This window comes from Balaenoptera acutorostrata, chromosome 2 (genome assembly GCF_949987535.1).
Source record: "Balaenoptera acutorostrata chromosome 2, mBalAcu1.1, whole genome shotgun sequence".
NCBI lineage: Eukaryota > Metazoa > Chordata > Mammalia > Artiodactyla > Balaenopteridae > Balaenoptera > Balaenoptera acutorostrata.
The window spans coordinates 119,435,063-119,459,304 of NC_080065.1; the positions used below are offsets into that span (position 1 = coordinate 119,435,063).

Below are 24,242 nucleotides of genomic sequence, written 5' to 3' on the forward strand. Positions count from 1 at the left end.
AAGGCACATAGTAAAAAAAAAAGTACAAAATGGGAAATACTGCTGTGGCTGTCTTTGGAAAATCTGTCACAAATATATTACCATCCTCTCTTTTCTTGTTTAAGTCTAAATTGTCCAGATGTGTCCAGTGTGAGCCCTTTCAAGTTGGCAACTGTATCCTTTTGACAAGTTCCCATGATTCTTTGAGCACTGCCATACTTTCTGGAACAAAATAGTGTTTCAGATTCACTGTGTACTTTTTCTGCTCCACTGGTGCAATCAGCCATTTCTCCAAGAAGTCTTGGCTCCCTAGAGGAGAATCTGGGCACTAAGGGCTTTCATTGCTACTGGGGTATCATGCATCTGGCCCATCTGAGCAAACAAAGCTAGGAAATGTTACACACACACAGACATACACACATACACAGACACACTTTGAGTTCTTACTGATACTTGCAACTCTAATTCAACAACAAAGGGTACATTCTAGATGTGCCTCTTTCCATATTTGTAACCCCCTTTCCTAACAGTGAGAAATCTGGTTCTCATTATACTCAATATATTTACTCATTTGTCTTCTGTTGAGTTCTTTAAATTATGCTTTATTAAGTTAGATAAGTTCCCTTCTATTCTAGTCCTCCTTTTCTAATGATTTTTTTTCTGAAATAATGTTAGGTATTTCAAATGCTTTTCCTACATCTAGTGAGATCATCATATGACTTTTCTACTTAAATTTGTTGCTGTGGAGAAATACATTAGGACATTTCTAGTGGCAACCTAAATATAAATTTAGGGGATAAACCCAAAGTATTATGTTTCATTATTTTTTATTAATACACTACTAAATTTAGTTTGCTAATTTTTGCTTAGGACTTTCACAGCTATGTTTAAAACCCACCTTTCTTTTTAAAATACCATTCTTGCCAGATATGAGTATCAAGTTCATTCTAGCCTCATAAGTACACACACTTTTTCTGCATTCTAGAATGGTTTGTGTGAATTGAAATTTTTATTCCTTGAATGTTTATTAATTTATTAGTACTTGTATCTGGATCTGATAATCATCTTTGTGGGAAGATTTCTAAATAGAAGTCTGATTCTATTTCTTTAATGATCATAAAACTGATTGGGTTTTTAATTTCTACTTAAGTTTTGTAAAGTTTTATTTTACTTTTTTCTTTTTTAGGAATTTGACCATTAGAGCTTTCAAATTTATTGGCAAAATAAGATTCTGTTACTGTTTTAATTTCTGCAGCTTCAATAATTACATCTCCTTTTATTCCTCGTATTACATATTTATTCTCTCTTCCTCGTCTCCTCCTTCCCTCTGTCTCTCCTTTATTCCCTCGCAGAGTTCTGTCCGTTTTATTCTTTCAAAGAATCTGCATTTGGCTTTGTTTATCCTTTCTGTTGATTTGTTGTTTCAACTTTTATCATTTCTTTGTAATGTTCTTTGTTATTCACTTCCTTCTCCTTTATTTGGGTTTCCTCTGCTAGTCTTTACCCACTTTTGTGAGTTGGATGTTTAATTCATTGACTTTGGGCCCTCTTCTACTTTAATGGAATTACTTAAGATGATGGGTTTCCCTCCAATTTCTACTTTAACTGCATACCACAAATTTCAGTATGTAATGTTTGTTATTGTTTAGTTAGATATTCTCATTTTTTCTTTGACTCTTGTATTATTTAGAAAAGTATTTCATCTTCAAACATATGGGAGTATTTCTAGTCATCTTTTTTAAATTTCTTACTTTACTGCATAGAAATTTTATGAGAACTGCTCTTTGGTTTAACTTGTGGCAAGATTCTTAAGCTTTCTGTGCACACATGAGGAACACATGCCTTCACCACTTGTGTGTACTCTGGGTTACGATTTTGGACCTTCCTTTTAGTTCTCTTTAGTTACGTCTAATTTGCTCTTAAATCTATTTATTGATTTTTAAGATTTCAATTACATTTTTCATTTCTAGACATTATACTTGGTTGTTTTTCAAAAATCAAGATCACGTATTATAGCCTTACTCTTTGTTTATATTTTCAGCTTTTTTTATATCTTTATAAGATATTCTACTTTTTTTTTTTTTAATGCTGTACCTGTTAATTCCAATATCTGAACTTCTGTTTTTACTGGTTTTCACTTTGGTGTTTTTTTTATTGTTTTTATGTTTTTTGGGTTTTGACTGTGAGCTCACTTTCCTTGGATGGTAACCTGTCAAAATCATCTGAGGCCTCTGATGAAGACGGATTCTTCTAGACAGGATTTGCATTTCCTTTACCATGTGCCTGGGAGTACTACCGACAGGACAGCTTTGCACTAAATTCTTGGCTTGAGGTCTTCTCAGACCAGTCTGCTATATGAATTCCACTGAAAACCAGGCTCGTGGCTTTAGTTCTCAGAGGAGATATTTTAACCCTTCACTTGGCACCAAGGCTGGGGGCAGGCAGTTTTCTTCACTCATCCCTGAGGGGAGACAGGTGCGTTTGTCTTCCACCCTCACGTGACACATGTAGCCTCTTGGGGCCTCAGCTTTATGTGGACCGGGTTTCCTGACCGACTGATATGTCCTGGGCTGGGCTCCTGTCCCCCGTATATATTTTTTTTAATTAATTAATTAATTAATTTTATTTTTGGCTACATTGGGTCTTCCTTGCTGCGTGCGGGCTTTTCTCTAGTCGTGGCGAGTCGGGGCTTCTCTTGTTGCGGAGCACAGGCTCTAGGCACGCAGGCTTCAGTAGTTCTGGCACACAGGCTCTAGAATGCAAGCTCAGTAGTTGTGGCACATGGGCTTAGTTGCTCCGTGGCATGTGGGATCTTCCTGGACCAGGGCTCGAACCACTGTCCCCTACATTGGCAGGCGGATTCTTAACCACTGCACTACCAGGGAAGTCCCTGTCCCCCATATAGCTTGACGTCATAAAAATTCAAAGCTCAAGGTCACCTGCGTTGGGCAAACACCCTCAAAGCAAAAAGCAGCTTCAGAGCCCTGATTTTCAACTTTCACTGAGCTTGTGGCCTCTTAGGAAATCTCCACTTTCCTGCCTTCTCACTGATGTCACTAACAGATTATTTAAATGTTTTATCCATCATTTTAAATTGTCTCAAGTGGGAGAGTCAGTTAAGGATTCTAGCCACACAGCTAGAAACAAAAGCCTGCAAAAATAGTTCTAAACTTTTCACCTTATTATTGCCCACTCTTCCTGAAATAGTGGGTAAACGTGATTACTCAGGTTTAATGAAAGTAAATAACGTGGACCACTAAACCCAAGGTTTTCTAACCCAATTCATTTCAGCAAGTACTCACTGCAGATGTCCTAGTTTCCTATAGGTCCACTTAGAATTACAAGACACAACCCAGCCAAGCCCAGCCCTGGCGTGAGTGAGTAACGAACCGTGTTGGCGAACAAGGGGCCTGCACAGAAGGTGGGCCAGTGCTGTGCTAAGCTTTTTTAAATATGCATTTAATCCATACAAGTGTCATATGAGATAGAATTAATACTACCATTTTAGAGATGAGTAAACCAAGGCACAGAAGATTAAGCAACTTGCCCAAAGTAATATAGCTAGTAAGTTGGATCATCCTCAGAAAGTCTGGCTACGTTAAGTTTGAAAAACCACACAGAAAAATTAGAGAATACAATGGTACATGATGTGCGATTATATGAAGAATAAGACTAGGAGAAAGTCCCCAGGTAATGGTGGTTGGAAATGTTGCAGAGGAGCCAGCTGATAAGCAGACAGACTTTGGGTTGCTTTGCACTGTGCAGGAATGGCTTTCTTGCCCTTTGCTATAGTGTTCGACGTGATGTGGTCACTGCACACTAATGCCTGTCCCTAACTAGATGGGCACGTCTTGCTCCTCTCCTCCCACATTCTGCCCTCTGTTAATTATGGTGCTTTTCTAGTAAATCTCCTTGGCTTCATATAAGTCCTTTCACAGCACAGCAGCCAACAAACTGGGAATCACTGTTCCTAAAGACAGGCGTGAGCCACGAGAAGCTGCTTGTAGCTCCAACTCTGTTAGAGGTGAGCGATGTTTGCCTGCTTCTTGCCTCTTCTAATGACATTTGGGGGAGAAACAAGTGTGGGAGGGAGGACAAATCACAAGATAGTTTTTATAAAATGACTATTATAGAAATAATGAGAATCCAATAACTACCAACTACAGAGGCAAGAAAAATAATAAAGCAGAAAGTGTACCAAGCAAACAATTAAGACTATTTTATTAAAACAGTACTTGCTACTCAGCAAGCATTAATTCTCACCACACGAGCACAGTAACTGTTTATCATCGGAATTTTGCACATTAAGAAAATCACACAGAGGAAGTTAATATGCTCCTCCAAGCTCTAGGATACTTCGCAGCCCAGATTAAAAGTTAGCCATGCTCACTATTAGGTTGAGATGTCACCTCTCATTAAACTCTAAATCAGCTCAGAGGACACACCATGTTTATTACTTTTCTAACACCATGTGATTGATTCTGGGGGAGCCAAGAGAATCTTTGGGATAAATGCACTGATTAAAAGATACTTTAAATTTGTCTTTTTTTTTTGCCCAATGAACCAAAATACATAAATCAGAACTATTCTGCTCTACTGAGTACTGTAAGTGTATATTTAGATGTAACAAAATATCAGTGGGAAATACCTTTGGAGAGTAATTACAGTATATGTGGAATGTTTTATAAATGCTTAAAACAACTGATCCATTTTAAAGACCTAACTTACATAGAGAGGACACAAATATTAGTTACCAAGCTGGAAACTCACTTGCAAACTTATAGCCTGGAGTTAATGGTTACAGATCAAGGCATAACTATCAGAAAATAAAATAGTTTAATGGAAGACTTAGCTGCCTAAACTGAGGACCCACTTGTAGACACCAGCTTCACCAGAGATGCTCAAGGAGGGTTGAGTAGATAAGAGTTACTCCAGCCTTTACACTAAATTTCTCCCTGCTTCCTGCTCTCTTTCCCACCCCCACCCTCGCTGACATCTGGTTCTCCTGTGCTGTTATTAACAAGTTCTGTACCTGAGTACAAACAGGGACTGAAAACTCAAATACCGACACAGGCCACTCAGGTAACTTAATGATTACGGTTATGCTGGCATTTCAACTTGTTCCTATTTATTTTTCAAAACTGCACCTGACACTCTGTGTCAGTATCAAGGAGGCACTAGGGAGCAGGGCAGACTGTGGCAAAATAGGAAAGGGTGCATACTCTCTGAGGACAGGGCTACTCACTCCAGCCTGTTGCTGCCATGAAGTCACACGGCCAGAGTTAACAAAGCGTTTCACTTTCCTAGATAATCAGCCTATCTGAATCTGTAAGTAGAATTTTCATGTTTTTAAATGTTGACAACTTACTCAAATTAAAATAAAAACACAAACAACCCCCTGTAGGCCAACACTGTGTAAGTCAAACAACATGATCACCGGCTGATTCTGGTCCACAGAACACCAGTTTGAGACCTCTCACACAGAACAAATATGGAACAGACTTTGGGCCCAGGGATCTTAGGAAAAGCTTGTGTTTGGTTTTCTTTCAAAGAGGCAGACAGGCTTAGTGAGTTGCCCAGGTAGGGTATGACATGGCTCGTTAGAAGTTCTGGGACTCGTTCAGGACCCAAAATAACTTTGGGTTGTTCAAGAGGAAAGAAGGGATTGAAGCAGAATGGTGGGTTTAGGTACTAGCCAGCAGGCAGGGGAGGCATGTGTGTGCAAAAGTCCTTCCTGGCCCCTGGAATATAGGAGCAGAGCCACAGAATTCCCAGCATCCACTGGGTGCAGGGTGAGGCGGCCTCCAGGCAAAGTCTCCTGCTTTGGTCTCTGCCATCCGATATCCTGGCCCGCAAAACGGGGCTCTCGCTCTAGCCTCCTGGGGACATGGGGGAGGGAGAGCCTGGTGGCAGCTCACTGTCTATATCAACAGGGCGGAAGCTCAGGTTCGTCCGAGATCAACAGACGGGGCCAGCATCCCACTCCGAGCCTCACAGCGTCTGGCCTCCGACATTCCCTTCCTCTGTTTCCATCAGTCCTCCACACTGCTCCCTCTTCCATCAAGGGCAGCCACGGAGGTGCCTGCTCTTCTTAAGCTTTTCAAGGGCTGACCATTTAGAAATGGCTTTGGGGAGGTACCTGAGAGCTGAGAGTCCTCGGGACAAGGGTCCTAGGGAGGCTACAAGAGCAAAACACAGGGACGCGGTATCACAGAGGACTCTGAACGTTCTGTTACAATGAGTGTTAATATAAGGGCTGTCTACTAACTGAAGCACCCAGCCAGCCACATCACTAACCCGTCCAAAGCCCGTGTTCCCTCAGCCGTAAAACAGCAGGTCAGACTAGTGGGCCACACCGGACTGCTGAGTGTGGAAACAAGTTAACTTGGCAAAGCTTACAGTGGGGGCTTTAATAATGACCGTTGTCACCATGTGTTCCATCCCCCATGATCCCCTTCCTTCAAGAGAAAAACAAAATATTTAGAAACATTTTAAACAAAAGTCAAAGCGGAAAATTTAACTAGAAATCTCAACCAAGATGCCCATCCCTAGGAAATGGTGGCTGGGTATCTAGGTTATGTTGGACACTGCGCCACCTCTTTAGAGAAAGGAAAACCTGGCCCCAAGGGCAGGAAGAAAGGGAAGAAAAGGAAGAAAATCAACCACAGAGAGCCTGGAGGTCTATGCACACTGGCTCAGGTCCTCACGTCCTTCCTCTGTTACTCACTAGCCATGGGACCTCAGGTCTGTCACTTCCCCTGTTCAGGTGTGTGTCTCCACCTTTGAAAATAAGGGTTGACCCTGCAGGGATTTTCTGGACGTGGGGTTGGATCATGGGATGATTCCATGAATGGCAGCACCAGAAAGAGAGCTAGACTTCCCAAGGAGGGCATGACCACCGCCACGCAGAGCATTCAGGCAGGCTGCTTGGTGGAGGGGGTACAGCCACAAAGACTGGCTGTAGGACTGGTCTTGGAGACAAAGAGTGAGGTGGGGGAACAGGGGGCGCCTGGACCAGACAGCTAGGCACATCCAGCATGTTCTCAGGTCATCTAAATGGGGCTCGGCCAGCACTGGCATATCTCTCACTATGTTCCGAGTATCTCTGATCTGTGAACACCGGCATCCTAACGGATCCTGCTGTCAGTGATGGATAAGCATTGAGCTAATAGATGTCAAACAGCATTTGCATTTCTGAGATGGCTTCATCTGCTCCCTCTCCCAGGACTCTCCAAAGTGAAATGTGAAATTTGGATAGACAGGTCCACTCCGAACGGCTCCTCTTCCAGAAATCCCATGGGAAAGAAACAATTATTTAATTATTTCCTGCACAGACAAACAGCTGAGCTTCCTAAACAGCAACCACAACTACAACCACTACAGGAGGCTGCTTCTCAACCTTCTCATCTTGGGAAGGCATGCAATTCCCCAAGAGACACATGGAAATGTTTATCACCCCTTGTAGTTTAAATAGCTTTCATTCATTCATTCAAAGCACACATCACAGTGAATTGTCTCGTTCATTAGAAATTCTGCAGAAAGCCAGCGAGAGGTTTGGGTTGGGAGAGCGTCAGGGAGCTGAGCATCTGGAATATGATCCAAGAAACAAACCATGAGGCTAGATTCACCCATGCTCCCTCTGGATGATGACAGCAGGGTCAGAATGGAGTTCTCAATTTGGGTTTCAGTTCCAGGGACACCTGTAGCAATCTGAACAGGCTGCAGAATCGTCTGTGTGGGGAGCATCTGTATTTGGGGGTTACTCTAAAGCAGTGCCCGACACACAGTAATGAATGGATTTTCTGGCTCTCCCTGGCTCTATTTTAAACTGTCATGATTTTAAACCACGAAATATGTCAAGTGGTAATTAAACCTCACCACAGACAGATACTGTGAAAATGATTAACTTTTACCATTTCCCCCACACACATTTTGAATATTCTGAATCCCCAAGGTATGGGATCATTACATTGACAGATGAGAAAAGTTGTCTTCACAGTAATTTATTTTTAAAAGAACCAAAACAGGCCTGAAAATTCTGTGCTTTCGCATTGGGTTCTAATTTGAAAACTTCTGCTGTAAACTCACACTCCTCCAGGAAGCCTGGTGGGAGGAGTACAGAGCTGACATCACGGCTCCAGCCCCACCTCCATTAGCTGCATGAACCGGGACAAGTCCCTTGCCACCTCTGAGCATCAAGTTTCCCCACCCATCAGTCAACAATGATAATATCCTCACTCCACCCAACGCGCAAGTTTTCTTAAATGTAGTAAATGAGATGACAAATGAGAAAGCTCTCTGAGAGCAAAAAGCAGCCTGATAACACTATCCAAGTATAAGATGTACATTCTGTATAAAGGGGGTAAGTGATATGCTAGCACAGCTTTACAGACCTGCTGTTTTTTTTAAAAAAAAAAAAAAGACAGAAAGAAAAAAAACAACCTCAACTCATTTTATTTTCAGTTGAAGTTTCTAAGCATGAGATTAGATCTGACCCTGTCAGATAAACGTCTCCTCTTAGCCACAGGACTCCCATTTTGGGCCCAAATATGCAGTGATTCACATAAATGATAAAAATTTAAATGAAGCAGCCAAGCAGCTGGATGGGAATGCTGCTTCCAGCAAAAAAAGAGCACAAATAACTGGTAAAATTAGTAAAACAAACAGATTTGAAATGTATTTTCCCTCCCATGACTCCTTTTCTGGACCCGTGATTTTCTGCTCTAAGCCCCATTTCTTCTGAACGCGGAGGTCTCTGGTTCTCTCTGGCAGTGGCGGCCCTGCAGGGCCCCATCACCCTAACCCTGTGGGCACTTCAGCTGCAGAATGATGAGTTCACGTCTGCGAATGTGAACATTTCAATCAGAATTGTACAAACATGGCTGAATTTCCATCAAGAATGTGCTTTCCTGGATGACCTCAGTTAAGCCCATTTTAATTCTTTTATCAATTTCCTATAGCGTTCAAAGGGTCCCCCGTTCTTCTTTATTTACAAAACAAAATTGCAATGTCTGTGTCAGAGGGTGTTTATGAGGATTAAATAAAAGACTGAGTGTGAAAATTGTTTCCATTAAGAACCCTTCCAATCTAGGGAATTTATATTAAAGCAGTGAAGTAAGCCTTCACTCCTAAATGAATGTATAGACAAACGAGAAAGCACTTACTTTAAAAGCGGCTCGTGTTCAAGGGCGCTGGTTTTCTGTAAGGCCCAGGTCACCCCACCACATCTGTGCCCCTGCCTGCCACATAATGCCCATTTGGAAGCAGCAGTGCAGAGAGGCCCCGCCGTCCCCTTTCCAAGAAAGAAGGGGGATCTCTTATGAAGAATGGAAAATATAGCTTCTGGAAGCCTCATGGAGGTGAGTACTGAAGTCACCAAGGGGTGGGACTGGGGGGATTTGCACATCAGCTTTTGATCTTTATGCCCTTCGGCTGAAGGGCTAAAGAAAGGAGAATGTGTTAGGGGTCCAAACAAAGAGTAACACCCTCATAGTCGGGCCAGGGGATGCTCGCTGCACCTCACCAGGTCACTATGTCTATCACAGGGGAAGAGGCTGAAGGAGCAGGAGATCCCGTCCCTGGAGGCAGCCATGATTTAAAAAACCAAACGTGCTTGTATTCGTCATCAGGGATCTGGGTTCCAAGTCACATTCTCTTATAAGCTCCTGTGATCTTGGGTCATCAATGTGGTCTCTTAGCCTCGGTTTTCTTCTCGGAAGATGGAAGAGATGCCCTCCTCTGAAACGTTAGGTAAATGCTTGCTGAATCTTCGCCTGCCTTTGAGGCACTGAACACTCCTTGGGGGTGGAGGATGTGATAGACACCAGATGTGAAATAATTAAGTAACTGATAATATGCACCTTCCTGCGTTGTGTTACCTACCTGGGCAGAGCCCTAGTTGTCATCTGGGGATCTACCTCCCTCTCACTCTCAGGGGTACAGCTTGTGACTCTGCTAAACCCAGCAGCACGTAGCATCCCCCTGGCCTGTCACTGATTCAGGAGGGGGCATGTGACCCAAGCCCATCCAATCTGAGTAGATTTTAGCACCTTTGGGGGAAATAGCAGACCAGAAGCTCTCCCTCTTCACGGGACTTGGAGGTGGAAGGAGGGGCGGCTGGCACTCCCCCTGAGGGGGAATCAGCTGCGAGAGGGAATATGAGTGAAACCAGGTCCTGGTACCCTACATTAGGTTTGCCTGAAGCCGGCATCCCTCACGCCTCCATCCCCTGCCCAGCTGTCCGGTTACCTAAGCCAACAAGAGCCTCTGTTTGGGCTAGCTGGACTACGTTTTGCTATTTCCAACAACAAAAATGTCCCCCACTAATTGAGTGTGCCCAAAAGGAGGCCCTCTGCCAACAGAACCATCCTTTGGGGACTTCACTGGTGGTCCAGTGGGTAAGACTCCACGCTCCCAATACAGGGGGCCCGGGTTCGATCCCTGGTTGGGGAACTAGATCCCGCATGCATGCCGCAACTAGGAGTCCACATGCTGCAACTAAGACCCGGAGCAGCCTGCATAAACAGACAAACAAACAAATAAATAAATAACCATCCTTTGGAGAGAAGATCCTGAGAAGTCACGTCCACCAGGCCATTCAGAGAGCTGTTCCCCTAGGCCCCCGTGTCGGTCTACACTGAGCAAATACTCTCCCACTTTGGGGTCAGCCCCCCTGCAAGGTGCCTAGCCATGGTGCAGCGCAGCCAGATGCCTTTCTATCTACAGGACACTCGCGCACCTCCCCGCTGACACATTAGTGGATGCAAGTGCTCTGTAAAGGCAGGGACCACTCCTTGTCATCACCACCCACCCAGCAGACTCCAATCCACCTGAGGAAACTTTCATTAGCACCTAATAAACCTTCACGAAACCCTAAGAATGGTATTTACCTTTCCACCAGAGTGATTTCTCTTTTAGAAGTAATCATGATCAAAACACGTTCCCAGACATTGCTTTAAAAGCACTGCAGGGGTGAGGGGGCAACTGAGGGCCTGAGAACTCCCCGCAGAGGCCTCCAGAGAGTGGGTTGGTGGGCAACGACCAGCCTAGGTACCCAGGTGAACTAGCACCATGCACCATCCAGCAACACTGACGGTACTCACACTCCGGCCCAGACCGCCCCCTGCTGACTTCACCCACATCCCAGAGGCTGCATGCAGGTCAGTGTCCACATCCCACAGAGCCAGTGGCTAGTCAGTGCCTGCTCATTTCCGGGGCCCATGTTTCCTGACTTCCTGAGAGCATAAGGCAAGCTAATCTTACCTCATGCAAAATTCAACATTTTGAAAAAAGTTTTCTACATGCAGACCCTGAAGCATTTTCTTGGAACCCAATGACAGCCCCAGCCAAAAAGTATAACCAAAAACTGAGTGTGCAGAGAACCACTGGGTGGGCTGTAATGCCCAGGATCTCCGGCCCTCCTTGCCTGACCTGCAAGGGCCCTCCAGGGGCACGTGGCTTGTTCACCACATGCTTGTGCACCAGAGGGCACACCGTGAAGCCCTCACCACAGCCACAAGGAGAAACAGGTCAATGGCTCAGCAGCAGTGAACACCCAGAAGTGAGTGGGGCTGATCAGGAGAGAAAGCACTGCACGCCTCACTCCTTCAGATGAGACACATCACCTTGCAGATTACTCCCCATATGGGCTCTGTGACTGCTGAAGCTGAGAGATTAAAGATTTGTTGTAAAGAGACAACACAATCTGAAAGTAAGGCGATGGGAGGGTTTTGTGGGTTTTTTTTTTTTTTTAAGAATTTTTAACAGATGAAGTAATTCTGAGGACAAGAAAGGAATTACATCATAACGGTCAGTTGGATTCTGTATCTCGTTCCCAAGAAAGACAGGTTGCTGAGCAGCAAAAACAAAAGAGACAGAAACAAATGATTTTTAAGTCACAGATAATTAACCCCAGAGGCTCGGTGAAGGCACATTAATATTGCTGGGGCAAATGGCTTAACAAGTTTGAAAAGGGCCTCAGTGTTTATATGCAGCAGATCATTTCAAGGGTTCCTGAAAAGCAGAGAAACTCCTTCTGGCTTGGGGGCCAGGCAAGGGGCGAAAATGACAAATGTCAGCCTTCACTGCTGGGATCTCAGAGAGGCGACTCCCCTGGGCAGGATGGGACCTCAGCGGGTCCAGCAGGAGTGCTGCACGTCACTTTCCAGGCCTTGACAGGCCAGCTTGGTGTGATTCAGAGTGATGCTGTCTTATGAAGGGCTTGCCGTACTGTCCTTATGAATCTGCAGTGGTTCGTATCTTTTAGGGGTTATGACATCTTAGATAACATGACTCTTTCCCCACCAATTCCAGACAGGGAGCTATGCGCACATTTTGCGATGCCACCCCAGGGAGACTCCTCGCTGACACAGCTCGCTGTACAGGGCTTCCCGACCCCGCTCAGACCTACTGAGGCCCTTCATAACCACAGAGATTTAGCTGATTCGCATGAGCACCTTTTAAGGACTTTCTATCCGAGGGACCCACAAGTTGTCAGAAAGAGCAGAGTAAGCTCCCTGAGGATGGTCATTAAGGAGAGGGAGCCCTTCCAAGAGCAGTAGTAGGAAAAGTAAGCACAGCAGATGGGACAGGGGTGCCCAGGAACTGTGGGGTCCACAGCCAAACAACCTGGCAGCACCTATACCTGTGATTTTACTCTATGAGAAGTGGAGGTGTGACAAAGAGCTGCGTCAGCCCTAGGACGTGCCGGGATCTAGCACTTTTTCAGTGCTCGCTGTGTGCACAGGGTGGGAGACCCCAGCAGGAAGAGCCTCGATCCTTGCTCTCCCAGGGCTCATCCTACCCAGCAGCGTGACAGCTGCCGCTGGAGCACAGGCCACAGCCACCAGTGCTGTGTGCCATGGCGCTGGGGCACCAGGTGAGGCACCACACACATTCAAACAGCAGCACGAGGGACTCCCTGAGGTGTGTGCAGCAAGGTCCTGCTTCTTCCAAATCACTGGAGAAAATGACATCAGCCAGGTGATAGGAGGAAAAAGCCACTCACCAAGAGCCTGGAAGACCTTTGATTAAGGGAGAACATGTAAGGGGCAGTAGCGAGAACTCAGGCTCACTCGGGCTTAGTCCACGGCTGGTCTTTCCAGGTCCAGGCACTTAGAATTGTTTTCGGGAAGCTTGGGGAACAGAAGCTTGGGGTTACTCACAACCCGAGAATCCTCTGGCTAAGGCTGTGCTCGGTCCTTGGGAAGGCCATTGTCTGCACTCCCTGAGCTTTATTACGATGAAGTAATTGAAAGGAAATATTAAGGGTCTAGTAATTGTGATGCTCAAGACAGTTTCTGACCCCAGTGCCCAGGAAACCCTTAATCTGGGGAGACAAATTTTATGTGTGTTTGTCCATACGTTCTTAAAGACAGCATCAAGAAGAGAGCTGTTTGGTTCTTCTGATTGCAGAATACAAGAATCTGAGCAGAAAGTTAAAGACTCTGACATAGGGGACTGATGGGAATGGCTAAATTTCAGAAAATCCTTCTCAGGAAAAGTCAACAGGCTACAATATGCAAAGTCACCTTAAGTCTGCTTGGAGACAGAGGAATGGGCTTGGTGACTGAGACATTCCTCATTGCATGTCCGAGGCCAAATCTACAAGATACAGTATGAGAATAGCCATAATGAAGACTACCAACCTCACTGGGCACTGACGCCACTGCCCACACTGTGCCAAGGGCCCTCCATGCCAAATCCCTCCCCATATTATGTCCAGGAGGCTGTGAGGGGCATCAATTGCATGCTGCCCAGCATCCTTCCTCTGTGGACCAAACCTACACCCACTCCCTGGCATTTGAGTAAGGGTGATTCTGCAAACCCCAAGGGGAGAATATGTGATCTCGCCTGGCCAGTCACAGTATTCCAGTCCCTCCATGCCACAGTGATTGGTTTAGGGCTCGAGTCATGATATTATACAAGGCCAGCAAATCAGAATCCTCACTGAGACTTTTCTCCTGTCACTCTGGAGGAGAGCAGTTCCACCCTCTGAGATGGTGAGCGGTCAGGACCCTGTGAGCTGCAGCTGCTAGGAGTCATCCTGCAAAGCTGTGTGGAAGAGACCAACACACCAAGAGGAGGAAGGAGAAGGGGTGTCAGAACCCCTGTGTAAGCTGTTCTTGAAGCCAGATCCACCCTCCCTTAGATTCCGCAGTTTGACAAGGCTTTTAGGCTTTAGCCAGTGCAAGTTGGGTTTCAACAACCCAGAGTTGGGACTAATGGTCTATACTATTACTATCCTCATTTTTTTCAGAGAAGACTGAGTAACTTCCCCAAAGTCACACTGTAACTGGAGAGGTGGGATTCTACTGTCTGCCAATTGGTCATGACTAAACTTGGTACCAAAACGTTGTATGCAACCAGAACACATCAGCCAGCTGTGTCATCCACTCCCCACTTAACCTGGGGCAACTAGGTATGATACAGTTTTGCAGCAGCTAAAGAGTGGCAGCACTATCCAGAAAGAGTCCACTGCTGTGGGGCTAGAAACTGAAGGAGTCAGATGCCACCTCCACCTTTTTGGAGCCCAATGACTGCAGGAGAGAACCAACAAGCTCCGCTGTATAGAGTGGGGGTAGGATGGGGAAGGAAACCCCATTTCTTTCTCCAGATGGCAGTCTTGATTGGAAAAGGACCCACTATCCCAGGCACTGTCAATCTGGATGGCTCCCTTTTAAATTCCCTACATCTGCAGCCATTCAAGAAGTTATCTCAAAAGAAGCTAGGAGTTTATTAATCTGTTTCATCGAAGACAGTCAGCCACTGTACGTTACACCAAGATAGATTATGCAGGCAGCTGAGAGATCCAGAAAACATCTGCTAAACAAAATCAAAATTAATGGTAAACAGAATGCAATTCTTGATAGCTGAAGTTCACCCAGATGCAAAGAACTATAAAGGGGCTATTAGAGGCAGCTGCCAATTAAGGGGATAATTCCAAGGGTTTTCACAAAGTGAGGCTCTAGTTACACATTCAGGACTGGCAGGTCATGTTTACGTAGGAGATTTGCATTGCTAAGGAGCCAGAGCCAGCCTGGCTGTGAGACTGTCACTCCCCTCTCTTTTTCTGTGAAGACAGCAGCATGCCTCCTCTCAGGTTTCCCTCACAGCCCTGCTGGAAGCCACACCAGGCTGGTCTAGACTGGAATGTGTGAGTGAACCATCGTTGGGAGGGTGGGTAATGCAACGTGACATTGGTGCCCACCCCAAAACCCACAGCCTCTAATCGCAGCACAATCACAGACATCTGGAATAGCTTACGGATCACCCCATGCTCTAAGAGATGGCTGACAAGGGCTGAATTATCCCAGTTGCTTGCTCAGCTTACTCAAGTGTTCTCTCATGGCTGTAATTCAATGTGATGGGATCAGTTAGAGAAAAGCACTGGTTTGAGTAGATGAATTCTGGCAGTCATAATCAGCATCAGCCCTCAGAGTGGACATGGGAGTGTCTTGGAGAGGTGAGGTTGGCAACTTTTGCTGAAGCTTCAGAAAAAGTTAAAATTAAATTGTAGGTGTCTAGAGGGAGGTGTAAAAACACCTGCATTAGAAAGCAGATAAAGAAGCAGCCATCTTTCCTTCCCCGCGCAGCTGGCACAGGTGGGTCCCAGGGCAGGAGGATAATATAGGACTGCCCTGAAGGAGGAATTGGGTCCAGCTGGGGTAGGCATGTACCCTTCCTAAGAGACGTCCTCCCAGTGTTGCTGTCCTGCCACAACCTCTGATACTCTATGCCACAACCTCTGATACTCTATCTCCCGAGAGCCCTTACCACAAATCTAAATTGGAAACAAAGCTCCCTTAGGAAGTTTTCTTCCAAGAGTCCCTCTCAGCTTTCTGGGCTTGGCAGTGATCGTGTATGTTTAGAAATCCTTGGATGATAAAGCGAGATCAAGTCATTTAAGCCACCCCTTCCCACCCATTAGAGAGGTTCACTGCATCAGAGGGACATTGGTCCAGAGGGATGCTGACCCAGAGGACTCTTTGTTCCTACCAAAATTAGCATGGAAAGGAAGGAGTCTCGTGCAAGGTGCTATCTGCTCTGCTCATACCATGGGTTACTGAGAGTTAAGGGAGGTAAAGAACATGAAAGCTCTCTGAAAACTTCAGAACAACTGAGACATAGTTATCACTATAACTAGCTCACCATTCTCTCCATGCACCACCCTTGGAAGACAGTCACTGGTGCTGGGGCATGTCCTGGGCTCTGATGAAGCAATCCCTCTTCATGGACTCTCTAGAGCAGGGCTTGCAAAGGGCACTGCATGGAATGTCAGCCCAGAGATGATTAAAAGCAACAAATCAAGATGCCATGGGAAACTAAGTTTGGGAAATGCTGCATATTACACCTCCTTTTGAAAGTCCTATTTAGCATCTTAAAGACCTGAGAGGTTCTGCAGTAAAAATAACAACTACTAGCTCAATATTGAGTCCAGCATTTACCAAGTGTATTATTTCCCTATGGCTGCTGTAACAAAGTTCCATAACCTGAGTCGAACAAGAGAAATCTGTTTTCTCCCAGTTCTGGAGACTGGAAGTCAGAAATCAAGGTGTTGACATGGCCACACTCCCTCTGAAGGCTCTAGGGGAGGATTCTTTGTCGCTTCTTCCTAGCTTCTGGTGATTGTCAGCAATCCTTGGTGTTCCTTGGCTTACAGACTCATCACTCCAATCTGTGCCTCCATCAAAGCATGCTGTTCTCCCTGTGTGCCTGTGTCCATATTTCTCTCTTCTCAAAAGGATCTCACTCATTGGATTAGGGCCCACCCTATTCCAGTATGATCTCATCTTAACTTAATTACATATCTGCCAAGACCGTATCTCCAAGTAAGGTCACATTCACGTGTTCTGGGTTAGGACTTCAACATATCTTTTTGGGAGACACAATTCAACCCATAGTACCAAGCTTATGTGAACATGGAGCACTTTCATCAATGCACCAGCTGGTAATATCTAGATATCCACAGAACACTCCCTAAAAGTGCGTTTGTAGGAACAAATGACTCAGTGCCTCTCTTGCTTAGCACAAGGACAGAATCAGAGTGAAAAGTATATATAAAAAGCAATTTTTAAAATTTTCACTTTATTCAAGAAATGACTGTTGAGCAACTATAGGCCCTGGGCTAAGGCCTTGAGGACTTTGGGAGTGAATGAGGGGAGGGTCTCAGCTCTCAGGAAATGAATGACCTAATAGGAGCCCTTAACTCTCAGGTAAAGTAGGGTAAGCAAAACTCTTCAGAAAGAGAGTTGGAACGGGTGAGGGAGAGGTGGAACTTCACAAAAGATGAGGGACAAAGAGCATGCAGGCTGCAGGAACAGTGAAGGCCAGAGGCAAGAAAGCTGGGCTACAATCTGGGAACCGTGACATCACTGGATGGGAGGACCACAGGGGGAAATAAAGCAGAGAGTGGGTCTGAGGCACACAGTGCATTCATGTCACCCTAATGATCTCCAACCCAACTGTGACTTAGCCCAGACTCCATTTCCACTGCTAATATTAGCCCCCTCATTTCTCACTCCACAGACTTATTCAAGAGTTTGCAAAAGTCACATAGCGTAAAGTTGCAATTGGTCATCCATTTGTTGCAATGAACTCTGGTTGGAGCTGATATCTTGAGCCAGATGTAGTATTAAAACAAACAAAAAAACAAACAACAAAAAAGGAAAACATCTTGGGTTTTGTGGTCCAGAGGCTACCTCTCTAGACCTTTCCAGAATCTCCTGGGCTTGGTAAACCGGGCAGAAAAATTCAGAGTGTTAATTATTTGCTCCTCTTTCAGTGCCAGATCAAGATAAGTGTATGTTGCTAGACAACAATGTCTTACTTGTGTTTGTAGGAATAATAGTTTATTGAAATATGCGCAGTGCTTCTACTATTTTTATACCCATACACTGTTCTGGAGAAGATTAATAACCCTACTCTCATGCTCCCGTATAAGTCCAGCAACGAAGATTCTCGAGTTCCTCTTGCCTTGTCATGGGGACTCAGGAGTTGACCAAGGAAAACTATTTGGCCCCCTGAGGAATGGCACTGTCAGGGTCTGTCCTGGATGGAGCCTAGTCAGGAAGCAGTCTGAAAGTATACAGTTGTGGTCACCTCATGAAGATGCCTGGCAGGTGGCTCTCAGGAAAAATATTAAGTCTGGATCATCCACGTGTCAGCTTTGCATGGGGAGACGGTGGCTCTGAACTGGAACTGAACTGCCTTCCATGCACTTGACCAAAGCAATGAGAGTGGCCAGTACATGTGGTGTGAATGGCAGGTTTAAAGAGGAGGAAATGTTTTCTGCTTTCCTTTGTCCTTGGACTGCTCAAGCTGAACAGTAGGTGACCACTGTTTTAAAGGAACCCACTTGGCTGGTTTGGATCAGAGCTCCATTTCATCCCTAGCCTTGAGTTCCTTTTGGTCTGGAAAGGTGGCTTTTCTCATGATATCCACAGCTAGAACATTCTCTGTAATTATGAATTGTTTTACATTAACTAAAAGAGAATGTCTTTGATCACTAGAGTTTGTCAGTGTTGGACTGTTTTCATTGTGACATTCTTAAATTTTTTGTTTCAAAATATTAAAGTAACTCATGTTAGAGACCCTTTCAACATGCAAGGCTTATAGTTGAGACATTACATATATTTTACTGTTTATAAAAAAAAGTCATCTATACAAAAAAAAAAAAAAAAGATTAACAACCCTACTACCCAAGACTGTGAATCTCAGACTTGAAAATACTCGGAACCCACTCTTCCTTCTTTCCTGCCAGGTTATAAGCACTGACATTAAGGCACTGGGCTATTTCAGGAATTTCCAAACACTCAACTTTGACAGAAACAAGCAAGAAACACATCAGTTCACAATAGGAAGAAAAAAGTTTATGTTATGTCAAGACAAATTTACCAGTACAAACCCAAGGCATATGCTCCCAGTAAGCCAGTTGTGAAAGATGCTGCTTCTAGAGAGAAGGGGATTATGGATGATTACAGCACAGCCTGACCATGCTTTTGCTCATCCTCAGACACTCAGTCTTCTAGGAATTGGGAGTCTCGGGTACAGTAAGGCCTTTTATGCCTTTGAGCAAAAATACATGTGGTTCTCTCATACCCTAGCCTTACTATTTAAAGACATTTCTAACACAAGGACAGTAATATTCCAAAACAGTTAAGTTTACATGTGACTCCATAACGCAAATTAATTCTAAACAGTCACACTCAGGGGTAGTGAATGAATAGTATTCTAAACCAAAGTTCATGCCAACCTCTCTCCTAATGGCTATTTCTCTCCAGTATACATGTCATTGCACCCATTGTGAACACAACTTTGAATAAGAAACATGCCTTCCCTGCCTCACCCACCTTCATCCAATTTCATTTGATTTTGATAGCCAAACAGTGCAGTTTACGCTATGCATGCAGTTCAGAGGACACTGAGTCCAAAACCAGAGATGATGGCAAATGAGAACGAAAGCCAGAAAATTCATCCTATAGCTAGATAATCCAGATCCTTTGTAACCAGGATTCCAGTACCATGGACAGCAGCAAACAACCAGTTCTATTAACCTATCGGTGGTACAGATAGTATGGAAAGTTTAGGTCTAGGAACACACTTTGGTAACATGGCCATTCTGTGTCTTTCACTGTGCTGCATAAAATAAGGACTAAACCAGCGGGGAGGTTTTTAGATTTGAAAGTCAATATGGTATTTGCTCACTTTTAAAGACTGGCGTTCTTTTTGGAGACAATACCACAGAGAAAGAGACGTGATTAGGGCTAAAGCCAAAGGCCAGACTCTAGACCAAGAATTCACTTTGGTTTCTGACTTCATCCTCCCAACCCTGCAATAAAGGGCTGATTGGTGGTGATTTCCATAAATCATACAAAAGACAGCCTCTCATGAGAGACTAGGTATTACTGAAAGCAAGTGAACTTCAATTTCCACTAAAAGATTTCAGAAGTTACCACCCATATATATATTTACCACAGTGATCAGAAAACGAATGTGCTAGAGGAACTCTGGCAGGGAAAATAAAACACCATTGCATTGTTTTCAGAAGGGAAATTAATTGCTTATATCTATTTCAGCTTAACTAAAGTTGTAAAAATCTAAGAAATATTTTTCACAGTGGCATATTTTCCCGGATATTGAAATACCTCAAACCATAAACCATTTTTTATTGTTGAGGTGGTTTTCACTGGGTGGAACTAAATTATTACTTCAAACTTCACTCAGAAGATGAGGCCTCTCTGGAGAGACTGTAAACATTATCATGAATAAGCCAGTTCGCCAGACCCCATCTCTGATACTAGAAGGTAGAAGACACAGTTCTCACAAGCAAACCTGGACTTCAATTCCTGCAGTCCCTAGAGGCAAGTGCCAAATTGTCAGCACCCAGAAAAGGCCACACGAAATTTCAAAGAACAGGCTGAAGTTCATCTTAACTTCAACAAACTACATCCAAATGTCAACAAGGAGAATAAAATGAGTACGAATGCATCTTCCCTACCTTCTCTTCTTGTGACTTCAAGGCTTCTGGATTCCTGCAAGAAAAGAAAGACTTGGTGTTTTTGAAGAATAATTCATATGTAGAGATACTTGAAAATATCTCACCTGTTGTTAGACATTTATTCACAGAAAGGTGAACAATCTCATAAGAACAAGACATTCAGCAATGTGGGGTTTATTAAACTCTCATACATACACACATCTGTAAATGTAAACTACTTGTTGCTTTGTTGGCTGAAGCAAAAAATACTGTTAATCATGCAGTTTTTAATGAGCAGAGCCAACTCTCGTGGTCTTCCTTATGTGGAAACTGGGCTGGTACTAATTGTTAGGAAAGACCTTGTTCCAAGTTGAATTCCCACCCTCCACCTAGACTGCAGGTGCTTGTAGGGCCTGGGGAAAACATAAGAAGACAGGGGCCAGAATTATATGAGCAGCAGCAGGTTCTGATTCGTGGTGCCACGGTGAAGACTAGCATTGCTCCTGGGCAGGTCACTGGCATGATCTGGTGATTGATTATGCTCATCAATAGTTTCCAAAGGGTGGGATATTATGGACAATTTGGATAGCCAGTCCACACCACTGGACTGAATTAAGCCCTTGGCTTTTCTAAATTCAATCTCATCTTCATGCACTGTGCAAAGCAATAAGCAAAGTGTTTCACAAATTACATAAGTAAAACAGTGTCCCTGTATTGAAGATATGCACAGTTGAACAGAAGGGTACAGAGCAAACACAAATTACTGAGAAATAAAGGGGGTGATTTTGCCTTGATAAATACCAATATATTCACATTCAACTGAAAACATAAGTGTTTTTTTTTTTTTAAGCACTTTGTAAATAGCACTGAAGAATGGGAAGGCTTTCAGACAGCAATAAGGGAAGGAGGGTGCACCAGGAAGAGAGAATGGCTTGAGAAAAGACAGGGTGGCAGAAAGGTACAGGGCATGGTCAGGAAGCAGTAAAAGACCCAGTGGGAAGTAATGGGGGGAAAGGCTGAAACATATTGCAGTTTCATAACTAATAAAAAGTATCTACAATCCATTATAAATGACCAGTTTAGGATAAAAAGCCTAATTTTGAGAATAAGCTGAAAATCCATTCTAGCAATTGAAGAAAAGAAGATCAAACACTGAACTTGGGACAACTCAAAATCACAACCAAAAAGACCACTCAGCACCATCACTTTTTAAACAAATGATATTGCCTTTCATACCTTAACATTCTTGTCTAGCATTCTTATGGAGCCAGGAAGGGGAGGCAATATTAGAAAGGAAACTGAGGAGGCACTGAAAAGACTGTCCTGCCCAAATTGCACTTTCTGACTGCCATCTCTGTAATGAGTCAAAAGCCCAAGTGGAGACCAATTGAAGATACATGTTATAGGGCAGCAGCACATCAGCACAGCACAATTAACCAAACAAGCATCTAACGTGCTGGTTCCTCGGCAGCTCAGGGTTCAAAAGAGGGAGCTTGGACAGTAGTAACTGTAATGAGAGATACGAAAGCCATGAAGCACATCATGCACTAAGTAAACCCAGCTCCTTCCACACTGCTCCTCAGCTCTCTGTTCTAGGGGCTGGCGCCTCCATCCTTGGAAATAACTAGTATTTGTGGAATAGGGACTGGTACAGCTCTAGAAAAAAACTTTATGGAAATTTTATTGCAATTGCATAAAATTTAAAAATTAACTTAGGGTAAGTTGACATCTGTATAACGTTGTATCCCCTTATCTAACATGGTATTTTTAATAATTTGCTCAAGTCTATTTTTCTTTCTTTCAAGAGTATAATTTTCCTGTATATATGTTGAAAATTTATTTATTACATACATTTTGTTATCATAAATGGAATTTATCTTTCATTATATCTTATAACTAGTTCTTGTTTGTATATGTGATAGCAATTGATTCTTATATATATATAACCAACCACTTTACTAAATTTCTTATTGTTTGTTATAGGTTTCCCAATGATTCTTTTGGGCTCTCCATTTATATATTTATACAATCTGCAAATAGCAGTGATTTTCTTTCTTCCTCCCAGTTTCTACGTCTACAGTTGCTTTCTCTAGTCTTATTCTTTTTTTTTTTAACATCTTTATTGGAGTATAATTGCTTTACAATGGTGTGTTAGTTTCTACTGTATAACAAAGTGAATCAGCTATATGTATACATATATCCCCATATCCCCTCCCTCTTGCGTCTCCCTCCCACCCTCCCTATCCCACACCTCTAGGTGGTCACAAAGCACTGAGATGATCTCCCTGTGTTATGCGGCTGCTTCCCACGAGCTATCGATTTTACATTTGGAAGTGTATATATGTCAATGCTACTCTCTCACTTCGTCCCAGCTTACCCTTCCCCCTCCCCGTGTCCTCAACTTCATTCTCTACATCTGTGTCTATTCCTGTCCTGCCCCTAGGTTCTTCAGAACCATTTTCTTTTTTTATAGCTTCTATATATATGTGTTAGCATACGGTATTTGTTTTTCTCTGACTTACTTCACTCTGTATGACAGTCTCTAGGTGCATCCACCTCACTGCAAATAACTCAATTTTGTTTCTTTTTATAGCTGAGTAATATTCCATTTTATATATGGGCCACATCTTCTTTATCCATTCATCTGTCGATGGACACTTAGGTTGCTTCCATGTCCTGGCTACTGTAAATACTGCTGTGATGAACATTGTGGTACATGACTCTTTTTGAATTATGGTTTTCTCAGGGTATATGCCCAGTAGTGGGATTGATGGGTCATATGGTAGTTGTATTTTTAGTTTTTAAGGAACCTCCATACTGTCCTCCATAGTGGCTGTATCAATTTACATTCCCACCAACAGTGCAAGAGGGTTCCCTTTTCTCCATACCCTCTCCAGCATTTATTGTTTGTAGATTTTTTGATGATGGCCGTTCTGACTGGTGTGAGGTGATACTTCATTGTAGTTTTGATTTGCATTTCTCTAATTATCAGTGATGTTGAGCGTTCTTTCATGTGTTTGTTGGCAATCTGTATATCTTCTTTGGAGAAATGTCTGTTTAGGTCTTCTGCCCATTTTCGGATTGTTTGTTTTTTTGATATTGAGCTGCATGAGCTGCTTGTATATTTTGGAGATTAATCCTTTGTCAGTTGCTTCATTTGCAAATATTTTCTCCCATTCTGAGGGTTGTCTTTTCATCTTGCTTATAGTTTCCTTTGATGTGCAAAAGCTTTTAAGTTTCATTAGGTCCCATTTGTTTATTTTTGTTTTTATTTCCATTTCTCTAGGAGGTGGGTCAAAAAGGATCTTGCTGTGACTTAGGTCACAGAGTGTTCTGCCTATGTTTTCCTCTAAGAGTTTTAGAGCGTCCGGCCTTACATTCAGGTCTTTAATCCATTTTGACTTTATTTTTGTGTATCGTGTTAGGGAGTGATCTAATTTCATTCTTTTACATGTAGCTGTCCAGTTTTCCCAGCACAACTTATTGAAGAGGCTGTATTTTCTCCCCTGTATATTCTTGCCTCCTTTATCAAAAATAAGGTGACCATATGTGTGTGGGTTTATCTCTGGGCTTTCTATCCTGTTCCATTGACCTATATTTCTGTTTTTGTGCCAGTGCCATACTGTCTTGATTACTGTAGCTTTGTAATATAGCCTGAAGTCAGGGAGCCTGATTCCTCCAGCTCCATTTTTCTTTCTCAAGTTTGCTTTGGCTATTCGGGGTCTTTTGTGTTTCCATACAAATTGTGAAATTATTTGTTCTAGTTCTGTGAAAAAAGCCACTGGTA

At 43.6% G+C, this 24,242-nt stretch overlaps 1 protein-coding gene across 1 annotated transcript in view; it reads right to left on the minus strand.

The window, feature by feature from the left end:
- The window catches only part of FSTL4 (follistatin like 4), a 442,827-nt gene that overhangs the window by 369,063 nt on the left and 49,522 nt on the right, over nt 1–24,242 (minus strand). The window contains exon 3 of the mRNA XM_057541639.1: nt 20,477–20,510. Coding sequence (XP_057397622.1) covers nt 20,477–20,510 — 34 coding nt within the window. The remainder of the gene's footprint in view (nt 1–20,476; nt 20,511–24,242) is intronic.